Here is a 13,586-nt window from a genome sequence, read left to right on the forward strand (position 1 = left end):
TAAAATGTCATTATTATCAGCAATGTGGACACATATGAACATGGGACCAACAAAGATGTCTTCAGCTGCCAAGTGCACATGGAACAGGTCAGCCAGTGTCATAGGTACAAAACTGCTGACAGATGCCCTTTAAGGAGATTCAGCACCCTATATAAGTCGTAAAAACACTGACAGAGAAATGTTTCAGCTCATGTCCCCTGAGCTTTTGAAATAACATCAACTGAGCCAAAAATGCATGCTAATGGCGAAATCGGCACTGATAATTGTTAGTCATCCAAGACTAATGTGTAGGTAGTGGGGGTCTAATGGGGCACAGGCCCTAAATTCAGATACAGAACTGGGGGTGAACAGAATCTTTGCCCCTGATGAAGGAAAACCTGGCTGCAACCCGGCCATGAGCACTTTCAGAGTATCGGTTTCTATCACATCTAGTATTCTATAATAGGAAAAGGAGATAGGAAGGAAAGCTGGAGAACAGATTGTCTCTGGGGACATCTTGGTTTCTTTTCACAACTAATAAGAAGAACTCAGGAGATCACTTCTCATGTCAGGCTTCTTTATTGTCAACAATTCATTTCCTTCAGGGATTCTAGTCCATTAAGAAGTAGAAATATAAATGTAAAGCAAATCTATAAGGCCTCGTTCATGGACATGTGCTGTCCGTACCTACTGATTTTAATGTGCTTGTTCTTCATACATTAGTGGTTTTCCACTGACCGTGGGTCAGTGGTAAAATCAAAATGCACCACTATGGTCCGTGATCAAACATGCCCATTGAAGTCTATGGGTCAGTAAAAAAAACACTGACACAACACGGATGGCAACCGTGTTCTGTCAGTGGTTATCATGGCCAAATGGTAGAAGATGTTTTGGAAATTATTTTTTAGCTGAGCAGTGTTCGTGGAATACGAATGACACACGGAGGGCAAAAAACGGACACATGGACCAAACACGGAATCTTCACAGACATCTTCACGGATGAAACATGGGTGGATTTTTCACGGATGTGTAATGGACAGAGAAATGTGAATGAGGCCTGAAACATACCTGAATTCTGCAGATGGAAGGAATAAGCTCCTTGGGCTAGTTTCACATTAGTGTTGAGTCCCGACAGAGAAGAGCCTGCAAGAGCTCTCCGGTCCAGCCCTGCCAGATGTTAATACAATGCGCTCCAGCCCCATTGACTATAATGGGGACCAGAGGAGAGCCGCCCGATACCTGGCAAATTATTCCATGATTCAGACTGACAAAAAGCGCTGTGGATATTCTAGTTAATGCCACCAGCGGGCTTTGCGTTAACATCCGGCAGGGGTGGACGGGAGAGCAATTCCGGATCCAGAGAGCTACGGCAGGCTGTTCTCTGCTGGAACAGCCTGCTGGAGATAATAACGGTATTGTGAAAGCTTTAGTTACCATCATGATGATATTCCTATGTTAACCCTTTAATTGATAGGTTCACCTGTCGTGACAAGTAGGGGCTCAGATAGGGTTAATCCAGTATGTTAAACTGGCATTCAGGGGCTGCATACTGGGTGCACTGAATTGAACTTTTGAGCCTCCCTCATACTTCTGTATTTTGGACATACCCCTGGGACAGAATATAGAGTTAGTTTTATGCTATGGAGCTGTATGCACATCCCTATTTCTTTAACCCTTTCAGTACCGAGCCACTTTTCACGTTAAATCCCAGGCCGATTTTGGAAAATCTGCAAATGTATCACTGTATGTGGTAATAACTTTGGAACGGTTTGACTTATCCAAGCCATTCTGAGATTGTTTTCTCTTGACACATTATACTTCATGATAGTGGTTAATTTGAGTCGATAAATTTCACCTTTATTTATAAAATAATCCCAAATTTTCCAAATATAAAAAAAAATCTCAATTTTCTAAATTTGAATTTCTCTACTTTTAAGACAGATAGTAATACCTCATAAAATAGTTATCAATCAACATTCCCCATATGTATGCTTTATGTTGGTATAATTTTGTAAATGTCATTTTATTTTTTTAGGACGTTAGAAGGCTTCGAATTTTAGAAACAATTTTTAAAATTTTCAACAAAATTTCTAAAGCCATTTTTTTAAGCACCAATTCAGTTATAAATTGATTTTGAGGGGCTTATGTAATATAAACCATCCATAAATGACCACGATTTAGAAACTATACCCCTCAACTTATTTAAAACTGAGGTTAAACACTTTATTGACCCTTGAGGTGTTCCACAAGAATTAAAGGAAAATGGAGGTGAAATTTGAAATTTCACTTTTTTGGTATTTTTTTTTGTTAATCAATTTTTTCTTGCAACACAGCAAGGCTTAACAGCAAAATAAACCTCAATATACATTACTCTGATTCTGCAGTTTACAGAAATACCCCATATGTGGTGGTAAACTACTCTATGGGCACGTGGCAGTGGTCAGAAAGAAAGGAGCGCCATATGGATTTTGGATGCAGATTTTGCCAGAATTTCTTTTTTACAGCATTCACCTGAGGGGGCATCTCATGTGATATTTTTATAGAGCAGGTTGTTACGGATGCGGCGATACCCAATGTGCCTATTATTTTTATTTTTGTTAAGTTTTACACAGTAAAAGCATTTTTGAACAAAATAAAATCTTGTTTTTGTGTTGCCATAGTCTGAGAGTCATATTTTTTTTATTTTTTGGACGATTGTCTTAGGCCTCTTTCACACGAGCGTGACGGATTGGCTCCAGATGCGTTCAGGAAAACTCGCACCATTTTGCAAGCAAGTTCAGTCAGTTTTGTCTGCGATTGCATTCAGTAAAAAAATTTCCGCGCGGGTACAATGCGTTTTGATGTGTTTTTCACACACATGATAAAAAACTGAAGGTTTACAAACATCATCTCCTAGCAACCATCAGTGTAAAAAGCATCGCATCCGCACTTGCTTCCAGATGCAATGCGTTTTTCACGCAGCCCCATTCACTTCCATGGGGCCAGGGCTGCGTAAAAAACACACAATATAGAACATGCTGTGATTTTTACGCAACGCAGAAGCTATGCGTGAAAAACAACGCTCATTTACACACACCCATTGATATGAATGGGTTTAGGATTCAGTGCAGGTGCAATGCGTTCACGTCATGCATTGCACCCGCGAGGAAAACTCGCTCATGTGAAAGGGCCTAAGGGTCTCATTTTTTGCAGGATGAGATGATTGGTACCATTTTGGGATAAATACGCCTTTTTGATGGCTTGGTATTACACTGTTTGTGAGGCAAGGTGACCAGAAAATGGCTGTTTTGGCACTCTTATTTTACGGCGTTCACCTGACGGGGTGGATCATGAGATATTCTTATAGAACTGGTCGATACGGATGCGGCGATACCTAATATGTATACTTTTCTTTTTTTCCCTTTTTTTTTATTTATTTTTTGTCCCACTCTGGGACTTCAACTTTTGGGGGTCTGATCCCCTGTACAATGCCTTACAATACATCTGTATTGTGATGCATTTTGCTGTAAGTGTATTACACTTACAGCCTTCCTGCCTGTAAGATCCAGGGGGCTGGATCTCACAGGCTCACAGGGATGGCAGCCATGTTGCCTAAGGAAGGCATTGGGATGCCGTCCCAGCCATCAGGTCCCCGTCACAGGAGCGCGGGGACCCGATGAGGATACCGCACATGCCGTGGTCAGTGTTGACCGAGGGTTAATGCGCTGGCATCGGGGAAAACACCAGCAGGGGTCCGGCTATCAGTGACTGCCGGACCCCTGCAGTTGATCGGGCGGGCGCAGCTCCTGCACCCGCCTGATCAGCGCGCCGTAGCTGTACGGCGCTGGGATTTCAGGCACACTTCCCAGCGCTGTACATATACATCACTGGTATTGTCACCGCCAGTTCTGTGAGAAGGTCTGGCAGACGTTCTTCTCTACCTCTTGTATGGACCTATGTCAGGTCTTGCTGATTCTGCAGGAGAATAAATTGTACTCTAAACTGGAAAAATGTGTGTTTGCGGTTCCGGAGATTCAATTTCTTGGTTTTCTTCTCTCCGCTTCTGGTTTTCGCATGGACCCTGAGAAGGTCCGCGCTGTGCTTAATTGGGAGCTTCTTGAGAATCAGAAGGCGCTGATGCGGTTTTTGGGTTTTGCCAATTATTACAGAAAGTTCATTTTGAATTATTCCTCTGTTGTTAAGCCACTCACTGATATGACCAGAAAGGGGGTGGATTTTTCCTTGTGGTCGGTAGATGCGCTTAAAGCCTTTTCTAGTATTAAAGAGTGTTTTGCTTCCGCTCCCATTTTGGTACAACCTGATGTCTCTCTACCTTTTATTGTTGAGGTGGATGCTTCTGAGGTGGGTGTGGGTGCGGTCTTATCTCAGGGTCCCTCTCCTGCCAAATGGCGACCGTGTGCCTTTTTCTCAAGGAAACTATCCTCTGCAGAGAGAAATTACGATGTGGGAGATAGGGAGTAGTTGGCCATCAAATTAGCTTTTGAAGAATGGCCATTGGTTAGAGGGAGCCAGACACCCTATTACTGTGTTTACCGACCATAAGAATCTGGCCTACTTGGAAACGGCCAAGCGTCTGAACCCGAGACAGGCCAGGTGGTCTTTGTTCTTTTCTAGGTTTAATTTTGTTGTTACGTTCCGCCCTGGGGTTGAATATGTGAAGGCAGATGCCCTGTCACGTTGTTTTCTGGGAGGGGGGAACTTTGAAGACCCGGGTCCCATTTTGGCTGAAGGGGTGGTCGTCTCTGCTCTTTATCCTGATTTGGAGGCAGAGGTTCAGGCAGCCCAGGCAGAGGCTCCTGATCTTTGTCCTCCTGGGAGGTTGTTTGTGCCTCTCACTTTACGACACAAGGTTTTTAAGGAGCACCACGATACTGTCCTTGCTGGGCACCCGGGGAGTAGAGCCACAGTGGATCTCATTGCTCGGAGATTCTGGTGGCCGTCTCTTCGTAAGACGGTTGAAGGTTTTGTGGAAGCATGCGAGACCTGCGCTCGTGCCAAGGTCCCTCATTCACGGCCATCGGGTTCTCTCCTCCCGTTACCCATTCCTTCCCGTACTTCATTACGGACCTGCCTCGTTCCTTGGGGAAGACCGTGATTCTGGTGGTAGTAGACTGTTTTAGCAAAATGGCACATTTCATTCCCTTTCCTGGGTTACCCAATGCTAAGACGCTGGCACAAGCGTTTGTTGATCATATTGTTAAATTGCATGGCATCCCTTCAGACATCTTTTCTGATTCTGGAAGGCCTTCTGTTCTCGCTTGGGGGTTTGGTTGCTTTTCACCCGCAGTCGAATGGTCAGACCGAACGCGTCAATCAGAATCTGGAGACATATCTGTGCTGTTTTGTGGCAGAGAATCAGGAGGATTGGTATTCTTTTTTGTCCCTTGCTGAGTTTGCTTTAAATAACCGTCGCCAGGAGTCACCATTTATTGGTGCATATGGGTTTCATTCGCAGTTTGGGACATTCTCTGGAGAGGGGTCTTCCGGTTTGGCCTCATGCACATGACCATGCCGTTTTTTGCGGTCCGCAAACCGCGGATCCGCAAAAAACGGAAGGCGCTGTCTGCATCTTTTGCGGCTCCATTGAAATGAATGGGTCCGCTTCCGAGCCGCCAAAACGGCGGCCGTGTGCATGAGGCCTTTACCTGAGGAGAGATTTTCCTTGTCTTTGTCATTTTTTTGGGCAAAAGATTCAGGGTAATCTGAAGAGGATGAGTGAGAGATATAAGCTTGTGGCGGATAAGAGACGTGTGCCTGGTCCGGACCTGAATGTGGGTGATCTGGTGTGGTTGTCTACAAAGAATATCAAACTGAAGGTTCCCTCCTGGAAGTTGGGTCCTAAGTTTATTGGGCCTTACAAGATCTTGTCCGTGATGGTAATCTTGAATTTCAGGTCTCTAGGATTGTGGATTCTCGCATTATGCGCGGTTCTCTTCAGTACCTCGTTCATTGGGAGGGTTATGGTCCTGAGGAGAGGATGTGGGTCCCAGTGGTGGACATTAAGGCCACTCGTCTCATCAGGGCTTTCTATAGGTCTCATCCTGAGAAGTTGGGCTCTGAGTGTCCAGAGTCCACCCATAGAGGGAGGGGTACTGTCACCGCCAGTTCTGTGAGAAGGTCTGGCAGACGTTCTTCTCTACCTCTTGTATGATGTTCTTTGTTTTGGTTTCACTTTCTCATCTCTTTTCCTTCTGCCAGGTGTCACTTATTTAGACTAATTGTCTTCCTTGATATTCCCTCCCATACTGCCTCACTTTGCGGTTTATACTACTTCCTGGATGAAGTGTTCACTGCTGGAGGCTGCTTCTGCTGTTTTCTCAGATAAGTCCTTTACTTTATTGTGTTTCCTTGCTGGCTTGATTCTAGGTGACCCTGACTCCGTCTGTATTAAGTGCAGGGAGCCGGTGGTAGTGTCCCCTCACTATTATAGGGTTTTCAGGTGTCACACAGGCTTAGGTACGAGGGCATGCAATCGTCTACCATTGAGACCCTTGCATGTGCATAGCAGTCAGGGAGAGCTCTTAGGGTTTTATAGGGCTCACCTATTAGCTCTTTAGTTTGGGATCAAGCCAGTCGCTCGTTTATTTATAAGTTCCATCTGCAAACTTCATCCGTGACAGGTATCCTACAGGTTAAAGGGATTTTCCAGGACAGAGTACAATATTGATGACCTCTCCTCAGGATGGGTCATCAATATCAGATTGGTAGGATTCTGATTCCCACCGATCAGCTGTTTGAAGAGACTATGGTGCTCAGGTGGGCGCTGCAGACTCTGCAACGGCTTACCAAGCACAGCGCCGTACATTGTATAGTGACTATGCTTGGTATTGCATCTTAGGCCCATTCACTTGAAAACGTGACCAATGAACGGTATATCACATGGCCTAGGAATAGTCCGCGGAACTCAGTTTGTCATTTTATAGATACATTGTACTTTTGGGGACGCTCTCAGTTTACAACTTACTAGTGCCCTGGAGAAAGGCATTACCTGCATTGAGGGTGCATATGCCCCTATTGCACTCCAGGTGTAGTAGGAAATGCCGAGTGGTGTAGTGAGGCCTAAATGTCACTTTATGTGTCACTGTGCTCCTACCTGGATACTACTGGACCCCAGGCTTTGGCTCCAAAGCAAAATAAAGGGGGAATAACTGAGCAATGAAGGAAAAATAACTTGAGTCCAGACCTTCTGGTGAAATTCAATGGCAGCTTTACTTGAATAAACTTTCATCCAAACAATTGGTAGGCTTTGTCTTGGTTCCAGCAGGCTTTAGCATAAACTGGCAGGCAAACTCAATAACTCTGCGTGCTCTCTTTCTCTGATGTACTGACAGGTTTGCTTATAATCTTCACTTTCTTTCTTTATGCTGCACTAAATTCTGCTTAAGGGCTCATGCACACGGCCGTTCATTGCATTGGGGACCGCAACATCCGTGCGGTGGCCAGGACGGATCGAGACCCGTTCAACTTGAATGGGTCCGTGGTCTGTCCGCACCGTAAAAAAAAAATAGAACATGTTCTATTTTTTTGCGGAGGCACAGACAGAAACACCACGTTCTTATGGAGTGGCACGTCAGGCATGCGCACTGCCACTCCATTCATTTTGTATGGGAGCACTGGAGATAGCCAAGTGCTGTACTCCACTATCTCCAGCAGTCTCATAAATAATGAACGAGCAGCAGAACAAATGATGTGGCATTTTGGAATCCAATATGTCCAATCCTTCTTTACCCTGACATCTGTTGGCCAGGAGGAGTCATGAGACCCTATACACATTGGACATACATGGTGATCCCACCAAAAGTGTATGGCCAACTTTACTACAATTTTATAGCTACATGTGAGCTAGCTATATACTTACCTCTCCTGACTGCACCATAAACAGGATCAGACTGGACCACCAGAGTACTGGGAGGATGCACCGGTGGGCCCAGACTCTGATAACCATACTGGGCCCCAAAGTTCCAGGAAGAGAAAACAATTTGGCTGCCTTTGCCACTAGGGTCTGTTTCTTTGATTCAAAACCTATTAGGCTAGTTTCACACTAACGTTCACAGATCCGCAGGCTGTTCTCGGCCAGATCCAGCATTGCCAGAAACTGTCTGAATGCCTGCTGGCCCCTTTAACTATAATGGCGGCTTAGATCCGACAGCAACACGGCACATATACAGAGATCCGTCCGGACAAATACCGCTGCGTGCAGAGGTTTCCCGTCCTTCTACGCCGGACGAACCTGCCGGAAGGCTGTACCGCCAGTGTGAAACTAGCCTTAGACTTGATTATTTGGTGGTTGGACCTCAAGAATAGATTCCTCTGGTGGTCCCAAGGAACCCCAGTCGGACACTGCCCATAAATATACATGCACAGATCAGCCGAGCGCACAGATATATTTTAATAGGATAAAAGAATATGCCTCTGCAAAAAATCTATCTTCGCTTATCTCCCAGGGAACTGGGTTCAGGCATAAAATCCAACATAACTGATCTTCTTTCATCATTGACAGGTGTCAGGGCACTGCTGGCCACTCCATATTCATTAGATTACAGTGGCTGATGCCTCCAGCTTTAGTTCAGTTAAAATAAGGGGGTCATTTATTAAGACCCCCTCTACATAACATAGGCCTCTACAAAACTTTGGCGCATCCAGTGCCAGTCTAAATGTAAGGCACCTTCCTTACTGGCTTACAGGTGTAGAAAATGATGAATGAGAAGGGCCCGAAGGCCCGTCACCTTCCCTACCCACGACCCCTTTTTCAGACCTGGTGTGAGCAGAGAGAAGTCACAGATTAGAGCGCAACTAACTGTTGCGCCGCCATCTGCACCTGAAATATGCCTAATATACCGTAGATGTATTTCAATATAATAAATGACCCCCTAAATGTCTATGGCCAAATTACGATAGAGGGAATGGAGGCTGTGTGACGGTCCTAAGGGGTACTACGATGATTGCCATATATGTTGTTATCCAGAATCTGTAATGTTTGCAATAAACTAAGCCATTAGGAATCCAAGAAGATTATAAAACTGGCTGAACAGAATATTACAAGACTTCTCTCAAGAAGGTAAGTAGGGAATCTTTCTAGAATATATTCTTCAATAAGACAAATACAATGTAAGAAAATGAGAATTATGAGCGGAGCTTGTTACATGCCGATGTCATTGGCCCTGATTTACTGATCCTGTAGATGGCGTAACCTTAGACCAGCTGACTAGACCTGCCGCAGATTTATCACAGGGCTCAGGTTGGATGTGGCGCAGGCATAGACACTTTTCTTTGACTATACCAATTATTGGCTGGCTTACCTTGATATAGTACTTTACGCCATAATTATAGAACAATTGTGAAGCAAAATGGCGCATCTAAGGTCACATCCCTTTTCCTAGAAAGCCCTCCCATTAAGTCCCACCCTTTTCTGGGCAAGTCAGAAAAAAGCATAGAAGCACTAGTTGCACCAAAACTGCACCAATTTGCAGCACATTTTAGACACGTTTTTGGTGGATACTCATTAGGGCTCAATCACACGAACGTGGTTTGGTTCCGCATCTGAGCTGCATTTTTTGCGGCTCGGATGTGGACCCATTCACTTCAATGGGGCTGCAAAACATGCGGACAGCACTCAGTGTACTGTCCGCATCCGTTGCTATGTTCCTTGGGGCCGCAAAAAAAAATATAGAACTTGTCCTATTCTTGTCCATTTTATGGACAAGAATAGGCATTTCTATTATGGGCGGCCCGTTCTGTTCCGCAAATTGCGGAACGCACATAGACGGCATCCGTGTTTTGCGGATCAGCAATTTGCAGACCACAAAACATGGCACGTTCGTGTGCATGAGCCCTTAGGCCCCTTTCACACGAGTGAGTATTCCGCGCGGGTGCAATGCGTGATGCGAACGCATTGCGCCCGCACTGAATCCGGACCCATTCATTTCAATGGCTCTGTGTACATGAGCGTTGGTTTTCATGCATCACTTGTGCGTTGCGTGAAAATCGCAGCATGCTCTATTTTCAGCGTTTTTCACGCAACGCTGGCCCCATAGAAGTGAATAGGGCTGCGTGATGTGTTTTTCACGGATGGTTGCTTTGAGATGTTGTTTGTAAACATTCAGTTTTCTCGCGCGATAAAAACGCATCAATTCGCATTTCACCCGCGCGATAAAAACTGAACGCAATCGCAGGCAAAACTGAATTAACTTGCTTGCGAAATCGCACATTTTCCACTGAACACGTACGCAACGCATCCGGACCTAATTCGCTCATGCTCGTCTGCAAAGGGGCCTTAGTAAGGCCAGTAGATTATGGATGCGTGGTGAATAGCACATGTACCCATTGATTTTAAAGGGGGTTGTGCAGCCAGTAATATTGATGACCTATCCCCAGAATAGGTCATCAATATCTGATCGGTGGCCTGAATACTTGTAATTACACTGCACCGCCGCTGCAACGGGAAGATGTGCAATGTAATCTTGAAGAGGAAGTAGTACTTGTATGAGTGCCGCCTCCTCTTCAAACAGCTGATCGGCAGGGGTGTCGGGAGTCGGACCCCCACCTATCGGATATTGATGTATTGCAGGCTTCACAATCCCTTTATTGTGTGTATTCACACATCTGTGGTTTTCCACGGGCACAACATGGAAGCATGCCTTATTTTTGTCCCTTACACACATTATAGTCCTGTAATGGCTAACATTCGGCACTCCAGCTGTGGTAAAACTACAACTCCCAAAGTGCACATTTGCTTGGAATGGAGCATGCTGGGAGTCGTAGTTTCACCACAGCTGGAGTGCCGGAGGTTAGCCATCACCGTTATAGTCTATGGGTCTGTGGACACTACATGGGTGCCCACACAGATCGTTGCTAGAATATAATCTGGAAACCAAGTTTCAGTCTAGCAGTGTCCATGGAATACAGATGACACATGGGGAGCAAAAAACGGACACACGGACCAAACACAGATCCTTCACAGTCATCTTCATGAATGAACCACTAATCATCTTGTCACTGATGTCATCACAGACATGGATGTGTGAAAGAGGCCTAACTCTATACCAGTTATTGGCTGGCTTACTTTGAGACAGAATGTCGAACCGCAAAACAGCGCATCTTAGGTCACACCCCCTTTCCCCTGAAGCCCCTTTGCTCTTGGTAAGACCCACCCTTTTATGACTAAGGCCTAATGCACTTGAATGTGTGCTCCCCTTGCTGCAGACCGCAAATAGCGGTTCGCAATGCCCGGACACCGGCTGTGTGCCCATTTGCGGATACGGATGCATTCACTTGAATGGGTCCGCAATCTGCAAGATTCAGTCAATATGGCCAAAAAAAAATATAGAACATGTTCTATTTTTTGGGGGTGCGGAGGCAGGGACCGAAATCCCACAGAAGCGCTTCGTAGTGCTTCCATGGGTTTCCTCTCCGTGCCTCTGCTCTGTACCGCTCCGTATGTTGTGGATTGTGGACCCATTCAAGTGAACAGGTCCGCATCCGTGATACGGAGCGCACACGGCCGATGCCTGTATATTACGGACCCATTGTTTGCGGACGCAATACAGGCACGGGCCACACACATTCATGTGCATGAGCCTGGCCGTACAGCGCGTCCGCAATACACTGGCACCGCCTGTGCTGTGTGCACCCCTGTATCACGGATGCGGACCCATTCCTTTAAATGGGTCCGCAATCTGAGTGCTTCCGTGGGTTTTCAGTCCGTGCCTCCGCACCGCAAAAAAGTAGTGCGTGCACCTCTTTTTTGAGGTGCGGACTGTTGGATGCGGATCGCGGCCCTCATTCAAGTGAATGGGTCCGCGATCCACATGCAGCGGCCCCACGGTGGATGCCCGTGCATTGTGGACTGCAGCACGGGCCCGGCCAGCACACGGTCCTGTGCATGAGCCCTAGGTCTGAAAAAATGTAGAGACTAGGGATGAGTGAACTTGTGTGAAAGGCGTGAAAGGTTCGGGTTACCTAAAAATTCCGTTATGGATTCTGCTACCATGGACTGTATGGTCCGTGGTAGCGGAATCCATAATAGAATTCTTAATTAACCCGAACCTTGCACGCCGAACTTGAAACACAAGTTCGCTCATCCCTAGTAGAGACCCTAGTTGCACCAATTGCATCAATATTGAACCAATTTAGGTAACTTTTTTTTTTACTGATTTTAGGCGCATACACATTAGTGAATCTGGGCCATAATCTATGATATTATGCAGATCCTGCTGTTCTGCATTAAAATTCTTTGTTTTTCACGTATTTTACAAATCACATTTCTATAGAAACTATCCTGCAAGATGAGTTTGTGTGACTCATTAGCCGTGTGGCGACATTGTATCCAGGCAAAGCATCATTAAATTTTAATGCTCTGATACATTCCATTGCCATAGCAACAGTAAACAACCACCTCGCATGGGTAATCCCTCAGCACAAGTTCCCTACTCCAAAAACCTTCCATCAAACTTGATTCCACAAGATCGACACCTCTTACCTGTGGGCATTGTAGGTCTCCAGCCTGCCCAGGGCAGAGCTGGGTCTCAGCTTCATGTTCTGATACATGGTTTTTATAGTCCACTTGGAAGCAGCTCTTCTGTCATCCTGGTGCACTTGTCTCGATGGTAGCAGAGGTCACTTAGCAGGGATGCTATATCCAGCCCCTCTCCCCTGCAGGGGGATCTGCTGCTGAGTCAATTGTGAATATCAAAGCCCCTCCAAGAGAGATTCCTGCCAGCCTCCCTCTCCTCCTGTGCTGCTGCTCTCAGCTCTGTGTATGTTTGCAGGTCAGGTTACTCCAGGCTTGGTCCTGCCTCTAGAGAACTAAGTGCTTGGCTCAGGTTTCGGTAGTCTGGCAGGTTAGACATGAATACAAATAATGCAATAATCTCCTATCTGTCCGCTGCAGAACCATAGCAATATCTGTGATACAGGCTGCTTTCTGTGTATTGTTACTTGCATTTTATTAGGCTTTGTTTTCATGTATGTAGAACTAAATCCATTCATATAGGGGCACATTTATTAAGACCAATGTTTTAGACGCCGGTCTTAATAAGCCCCTGTGCTGGCAGAGGATCGATGTAGAGACGCCGGCCTCTACGTAACTTTGGCACATCCAGCGCTGATTCTAAATGTTAGACAGCTTCCTTGTACTGTGAAAAAACATTTCCCGAACTCTGGTTCCTTTCCAAGTGGTACCTTGGAACCGAACCCGAGTTCGGGAAATGTTTTTTTACAGTACAGTAATTTATGAAGTTATTACCCGAAGCCTCGCGAGACTTTGCGAAGCAATAACTTCGGCTCATCAGAGCTCCGTACAGTATTGGAACGAAGTTTCATGCAAATCAACTTCGGATGTTTCATCTAAAGTCGATTCACTCATCCCTAATGGCCAACTCAGAGGGACAGCTTTTGGGGCAAGATATTTTGTGGCACTGTCACAGACAGGGAGAAAAAAACTGCTCACCTTCTCCGTGGCTGTGACGCTCTCCGCTGTGATTGGATCGCGGCGCAGCCAGGGAGAAGGAGACGCCCCTTGACAAACCCTGGCGTCTCCTCCTCCCTGTATCGATGCTAAAGATTAACATACTGAGCGCGAAAACTGCAGGGGAGCACAGCGGGGCGTA

At 45.8% G+C, this 13,586-nt stretch overlaps 1 protein-coding gene across 1 annotated transcript in view; it reads right to left on the minus strand.

The window, feature by feature from the left end:
• Window positions 1–12,687, minus strand: part of LOC122932848 (WD repeat-containing protein 49-like) — a 190,342-nt gene extending 177,655 nt beyond the window's left edge. Inside the window, exon 1 of the mRNA XM_044287488.1 lies at window positions 12,458–12,687. Within this exon, the coding sequence (XP_044143423.1) occupies window positions 12,458–12,525 (68 nt within the window). The 5' untranslated portion in view covers window positions 12,526–12,687. The remainder of the gene's footprint in view (window positions 1–12,457) is intronic.
• Between the last annotated feature and the right edge of the window lie 899 nt (window positions 12,688–13,586).

This window comes from Bufo gargarizans, chromosome 3, assembly GCF_014858855.1.
Source record: "Bufo gargarizans isolate SCDJY-AF-19 chromosome 3, ASM1485885v1, whole genome shotgun sequence".
In the NCBI taxonomy this organism is placed as follows: domain Eukaryota; kingdom Metazoa; phylum Chordata; class Amphibia; order Anura; family Bufonidae; genus Bufo; species Bufo gargarizans.